This window comes from Portunus trituberculatus, chromosome 36 (assembly GCF_017591435.1).
Source record: "Portunus trituberculatus isolate SZX2019 chromosome 36, ASM1759143v1, whole genome shotgun sequence".
Taxonomy (NCBI): Eukaryota; Metazoa; Arthropoda; class Malacostraca; order Decapoda; family Portunidae; genus Portunus; species Portunus trituberculatus.
In genome coordinates, this window is record NC_059290.1 from 989,225 (window position 1) to 996,724 (window position 7,500).

The following is a 7,500-nucleotide window of genomic DNA, read 5'->3' on the forward strand; positions in this document are numbered from 1 at the left end:
GCTCCCTCCATTCCTCCCATACACACACACACACACACACACACACACACACACACACACACACACACACACACACACACACACACACACACACACACACACATACACACACACTAACACAAAGACTTCAAAATCTACCACAGTTGTACGTGCGTGCGAGTGTTTAATGTTCCTAGTGTTATCAGTTCACATTTTAAGCCAACATTTGTCACAATCATCCACGTTCACTAGTGTTCATTTTTTGTTGCATTGCTTCGCTTCACCTCTCATGTTTGGTTAGTGTGTAATAAAATTCTCTTTTCTTTTTTTTTCAAAAATATGTTTCGTCTCTTTACAAGCATATTTATCTTTTTTTTTTTTTTTTTTCATTCTTTTCTTTCTCCGATGCTTTTTGTCTCCAGATGTTATGTTGCTTTTTTTTCTCGACACCTCCGCCACCTCCTTGCTCTTTTTATTACCTCCTCCTCCTCCTCTTCCTCTTCCTCTTCCTCCTCCTCCTCCTCCTCATCCTCCTCCTCCTCCTCCTCCTCCTCCTCCTCCTCCTCCTCCTCTTCTCCTCTCCTCTCCTCTCCTCTCCTCTCCTCTACTCTCCTCTCCTCCAGAGACTTATGTTGTACCTATCTGTCAAAACATTCTATTTCTATCATCAACAAATAACAAGTAAAGGTAGTTTTTAGGAATCATTATACAATCGTCATTCCTGTTATCATTTTCCTTTCCTGTTACTCTCAGTGCTTTGTAGTGCACTGGAACACCTGACGAATACTCCAGCCTCTTACTCACTTACAAGAGCACATCACCTGTCACTACATTGATATTATCCATTCATTCACTCCACTGACGGTTGGATCTATAAGCGTCAGTTTTCCGTTTGGCATTTTCCTGTCAATCTCAACAGCGTCGAGTTAATAGACTGAGATTTCCTAGAGAAGGTCAGTCAAGTGAGAAAATCAATGGAAGTTTGTTTACGTATATATGCTCCATTCTCCTTCTCCCTCTCCTTTCTACCTCCCTCTCTCTGCCTGGGAAGCAAACACACTCTCGAAGCCTCGCACTGAGACGCTCGGCCTACACCTGTGGCGCACTCCATTAGCCAGGTAAAGCCAGGTGTGTGGGCGAGGATGATCCACCTGCACATGCACACCTGTATACCTGCCCGCGCTCGAGGAGGAGGAGGAGGAGGAGGAGGAGGAGGAGGAGGAGGAGGAGGAGGAGGAGGAGGAGGAGGAGGAGGAGGAGGAGGAGGAGGAGGAGGAGGAGGAGGAGGAGGAGGAGGAGGAGGAGGAGGAGGAGGAGGAGGAGGAGGAGGAGGAGGAGAAGGAGAAGGAGAAGGAGAAGGAGAAGGAGAAGGAGGAGGAGGAGGAGGAAAATTCACTAGGGAAATTAAGTCTTATTTTTACAAGAATGTGCACTTGGCTAGACTCTCTTGCATGTGCGTCACTTTTACTGCCGTATTTCACTTTGGTTTTTGCCTCTGGTTCAGTTCATGTGCAAATAGATACCTTTCAGTGAATTTACTTTGCAACGTTATCGTAAATTAAATCCTTTACGTGCGTGGCAAACCTTTCCTGTATCATTAAAACGGATACACTCCAATGCTTCTTGATTACATGTTAGAGCTTTCTCGTTTCCTATTAATTTTTTCAATGCCTATAGTTCAAGTGACGCTAGTTTTTTTCTTTTTTTTCCGGAAATATGCTTTGGATTATACATAAGTAACACCAGCTCTTACTCATTTATTCATCTACAGTCAGTGTGTGCGCTGCGATCGTGTCAATTTACGTGATTTTAAAGTTCAATTAACGCGATTGGAAAAATGTGTTAATTGTCATACAGGTAACAGTTACAGTTGTTTTGCGCATCGTTAATTTTTACACCTCATTTCGCACACACAGGCACACAGACACTGGGGTGATTAATTAATGTGCCTGCCGCTGCCATTGACAGGTACGTGGTGCAGGGGACAGAGTCGGTGGTGAACTACACGCCCGTCACGGAGCTGGACTACGGCACGCTGCTCTGCTGGGCCACCAACGACATCGGCCAGCAGGTCCACCCGTGTGTCTTCCAGATCGTGGCTGCAGGTAAGACACGCCTCATTATCTTATAAACCTTCACTTTCTTTTTCATATGACCTTATTTCCATTGTGTAGTAAGGTCAGCCGCTTGAGTTAACTTTTTTCCATCTGTTTCTGTTCATTGAGTCCTCTTTTTGTAGTCCAAGTTTATTCATGTCACGGTTCAGCACGTCTTTCCATTTTATTCTCTGTCTACCCACACTCCTTCCCCCAGTAACTGGTATCAGCATTGCCTTCTTCACTGGTTCTTCCTTTACCTTATTCCAATATGACTCAATGTTGTTGTGCCGCATACTTCATTTTGTTTGTTTACCTGCTTTGTGAATCAGTCCTTGCTCTTTAAAAGCGGTGTGGTTCAGACTTCACTACACCCTTCTAATCCTTTCACTACTTTGGTTGTTGTTTATCACACTCATAGCACTGTCAAAGAATGTTTCCATATTCACATTGGCAGCACTGAGAATTAATTGTATAACCTCTATGCTATAAAACTAAGAAACTTCAACTAAAAAAGAGAAAAGAAAAATAAGACAAGTCGCCGAGCATTGAAAGAGTCAATTTCTGGTGGTGGAAATATCGCTCCACCAATTCGTGTAGGATGAGTGACGCACATACGCGGGAATATTGTGAAAACTTGGCTGGAATCGATGACTCCAATCCTTCCTGCAGAGTGACGGCAAATATCCTGCCGCACCACTGCAAAGGTTAAACAGTGAAAGTCGCCTTCAATCACAAGTTCGCCTATTGACTCCTGCCACTGTGTACACCTCGGAGCAAAGATTAATGCACCTCCATAAGGAAGCTGAACCAGAATAACATTATGAGAAAATTAAATATTCAATACACCATATCAAATGCCATCAATTCTACGAAGCATCAGTAGTTCCCAAAAGTCATCTCTTCATACAATCTTATAGTTATTTATATCCACGAGAGAACCTGGCTGAGTTTAAACTTCTAAAAATATGTGCGAGGGGAGTTCCTAAGAGTGTTCAGGACGAGGGATTTGATAGTGGTTGTGGAGAAATTCCCATTAGGATTGTGATATTGCTCAGTGAAGCCAACATTAGGTAGCGCTGGCCGGACAGGAAGCACAGGCCACAGGAAGCAAGGGGAGGCTGCCGCATTAGGAGGTTTGAACTAACGGGTCACGTCCTGGGCCTCGCCATCAGACACTCACTCAATCCCCTGATCCCGTCTGAGTAGCGCACGTGTCTCTGCTTCCTGCGCCTTCCTGCTCATTCAGACACACACACTCCTACTCCCGCCTCAACCCGCCAATGCAACACTATACAATTTACGAAAACCAATGGAAAACAGAAAAGTCTGAAAATGAACAAAAACTATCTGTTATTCACCACCAGTTCTATCTTAGCACAGGTGAACTGATCGAATGCCTAACCTGATCTTAACCTTACCTTACCTTACCTTACCTAACCTAACCTAACCTTACCTAACCTAACCTAATCTAACCTTACCTAACCTTACCATATCTTACCTAACCTAACCTAAAAACTAAAAATACCGCCTCAAAAAAATAGCAATAATAATAATAATAATAATAATAATAATAATAATAATAATAATAATAATAATAATAATAATAATAATAATAATAATAATAATAATAATAATAATAATAATAATAACAAAAACAATAATCATCTAACGTAACAAACCTTAACCTAACCTAACCTAAACCAAACCTAATTTTCTTTCCCGTTTGTGTGAAGCATAATTTTTTTTATTTGTGTTTATATGAACATTTTATGACCTCTATATCCAGTTTTAGCCTCGAAAAGTCAATCTACCAGCAATCTATGAAGGATAAAAAGAAAGACAAAAGCCATGCCCAGTTTCATCGTAGTTAACAAAGACTGGCAAGGCTCAACACAAAATCCACTGATCTAAAAGTCAATAAAAGATCAACCAAACGAATTTTCTTATACAGACCATCGTTTTAAAAATATATATCTGAATATGTGTGTGTGTGTGTGTGTGTGTGTGTGTGTGTGTGTGTGTGTGTGTGTGTGTGTGTGTGTGTGTGTGTGTGTGTGTGTGTGAGAGAGAGAGAGAGAGAGAGAGAGAGAGAGAGAGAGAGAGAGAGAGAGAGAGAGAGAGAGAGAGAGAGAGAGAGAGAGAGAGAGAGAGAGAGAGAGAGAGAGAGAGAGAGAGAGAGAGAGAGAGAGAGAGAGAGAGAAAGAAAGAAAGAAAGAAAGAAAGAAAGAAAGAAAGAAAGAAAGAAAGAAAGAAAGAAAGAAAGAAAGAAAACGAGAGAGAGAGAGAGAGAGAGAGAGAGAGAGAGAGAGAGAGAGAGAGAGAGAGAGAGAGAGAGAGAGAGAGAGAGAGAAAATAAACGAGAACAAATAACAAAAGAAAATGCAGCTGTTTTATACTGACAGTGTATCTGCTGACCTACTTTCAACAGGGAATAAAGTGCGTCTGTAAAACACAAGGTACAAATACATCAAGGCTTCTCAGTCACCTTTCCTTCCGTCAGAGAACACATTAAAAATTACAGGCGAAAAAAAAAAGAGAGAAGAGAGAGAGAGAGAGAGAGAGAGAGAGAGAGAGAGAGAGAGAGAGAGAGAGAGAGAGAGAGAGAGAGAGAGAGAGAGAGAGAGAGAGAGAGAGAGAGAGAGAGAGAGAGAGAGAGAGAGAGAGAGAGAGAGAGAGGGAGAGAGAGAGAGAGAGAGAGAGAGAGAGAGAGAGAGAGAGAGAGAGAGAGAGAGGGGGGGGCAGGGGGGAGGTGCAGGGTAAGTGTCGATGAGTTATGGCGTAGACTAATGGGCTTCGCTTCCCCCGCCAGAAAGAACCATCCTAATCCTTCCTAATAAATCCTACGAGTGAATCCCCCGCGTGAATGTTGCATCGCGCCGCCGCCAGAGGGACGGAAGAAGGAAGGGCGGCGAGGCGAGAACGTGAAAACATAAATCTCGAGACGGGAAAGAAAAAAGCGTCCGGCTGAGTTAGAACAAAAATAGGCAAGAAAATATATAATGAATGTAAGAAATGCAGTGACTAAAGAAAAAAAATAATGGAATGTCTGAGAAAATAAATGTAACGTGTCTTGGAGATATAAAAATGATGAAACATTTACATGAAGGCACTCCGTGGATGCTGAAATTACCTCGCAGAGATGAGTAAAAAAAAAAAAAAAAAAAAAAAAAAAAATAGACGAATAAAACTTTTTTAAGAGCGACAAGTAATAATAGGATGTTTTTCAGTAAGCAAGTTGACCACAAAGGAAAAACATGCCTACGGGAAAATATTATGAACTCTCCACGGAAACTTTTAAAAGCGAACAAATCATATACACTTAAAAATACACCAATATTAAAAAAAAAAAAAAAAAAGCTGCAAAAGATGAACAGCACAAAACTTAACATGTACAATATCGAGTTTCCATAAAAAAAAATAAAGAAATAAATAAAAAACGTTGAGAAAGGAGCAAGTGATAGGAATAAATAACAGGAAGAAGAGACACGCGCTGAGAAACATGAATAACGGAGGAGAAAAGAAAATCGATAAATAAAATACAAAATTTCCTGCGTGTTTTATGTAAGCATCGCGTCTATTCTGAAGTGACAATCGAGGGCACTGCGATGGACGGTGAGGACAGGCGCTGCTCAGGCCGACACGAGGCAATGGCAGGATATACACAAGATGATTCCATTGTCAAAGATAAGGTTATGTGTATTTCATTTGACTCTATTTCTTCGTTGGTTTATTTATTTTGAGTCTGGATCTCATTTTTTTTTCGTTTCATTTCATTCTTTATTATTTCTTTTATTTTATGATGTTATAAAATTAATTTTATTGATTTATTTTAGCTTATTTATTTAGTACTCTTAGTTTTCTCATCTTAATTTATTTACTAGTTTAATTCTATATTATTAAATGTTTTCTATATATCTGTTTATTTTATTTTATTTAGATAGTTATTCAATCTATCTATCTATTCATTTATTACAACGGTTTGGTGGCTAAGGACCACCATGACCCCCTCCCCCTCCACTACACCTGCTCTTCTGTGCGTGCGTCAGGGAGCGCCAGGCAGCAGCACTCCTCCACAAGGTGTCACTTTAGTTAACACGGTCTAGTCCACCACTCAAACTTCCACAAAACAAGCCGTCAGGCCTACCACTAAGCCTACTGAAGCTGTAGGCCTAAGACGTAAAAAAGTACTAATAAAAAATACATTATGAAAATACCAATAGTAAAAAATTTCTGGAAGACGAAACTCTGGACAAACAAAACAGACAAAAACGTTTAAAATTGATCACAAACAAAAAAGACAATAAATATCAAAATTGATCACAAACACAAAGAATAAGAAAGCCGAGCAGCGCCACGCCATCAACAATTATCGCCCCCTCCCTCTGATACACCGCGTCAGTCCTGGAAGCGCGGCCACCAACCCTCTTAACACAAGTAATACACCGTCATTTCATAAACAAACACTTAAGAGTCACTCCTTACCGGAACACATCACCACATCACTCTCACCGCCATGCACGTGTCTGGCTACCCGTATACCAGCTGCCGCGCCCTTCCCACACAGCCTGTCAAGCATCCATCATCCCCCCTCCGTCAGATGAGAGAAAAAAAATGAGCAAAAAAAAATACACAAAGATACGCATCATAAAACTTCGTATCTCTGGGGTTTCTCATATTACGGGAAAACTTTATCGAGTATATTTACTTCATATACTCATCAAGCCTCCTCCTCATACTCTGCAAAGGGGGCGAATATCGGTAAATATCGGAGTTTATCAGCGGGGAGGCAGCTCAGACAGGCAGGCCGCCGTATATCGGAGGCTCAGAAAGATGACCCGGAGCTAATGAGACGAGGGCAGCGAACTTGGTCCCGGTCACCACTCTTCATCACGGCCCCCGAAGCAACGCTCCCGGGCCCGCAGGAAGGAACGCCAAGACGCAAGGATGGGAGGATGAGGAAAGGAAGGAAGGAGTGAAGAAGGGAAGGAGAGGGTAGGGGTGGGTGGGGTGTAAGTAGCAAGGGAGATGAGATGTACTGCGCTGCTACTGTGGGGAACAAGGGAGAGAAAGTTAGTTTAGCCAAGTTAAGCCAGGGAGGTTCACGAGTACTATTTGTCAGAGTGATGTAACAGGACAGGCCTCGCACACGGCGGAAAATACTTGCGCTCATAAGTATTTGTCTTACACGTTATGCTGAGGTTCCTTACGGGGAAAACACACAGGCAAACTGATTGAAAATATATACTAACACACAAACATTCAGACACACACAGCGTCGAAACAACACAAACGCACACCAGGGACGTGTCAGTTCCTCACACACACACACACACACACACACACACACACCAGATAACCGGACGATTCCCCGGCCGGGTGGAGATATTTGGGTGTGTCTCCTCACGTGTAGCCCCTGTTCACC

At 42.0% G+C, this 7,500-nt stretch overlaps 1 protein-coding gene across 1 annotated transcript in view; it reads left to right on the forward strand.

Annotated features, from left to right (window-relative positions):
* Window positions 1-7,500, forward strand: part of LOC123513442 (nephrin-like) — an 89,536-nt gene that overhangs the window by 55,775 nt on the left and 26,261 nt on the right. The window contains 1 exon segment of the mRNA XM_045270600.1: window positions 1,948-2,084. Coding sequence (XP_045126535.1) covers window positions 1,948-2,084 — 137 coding nt within the window.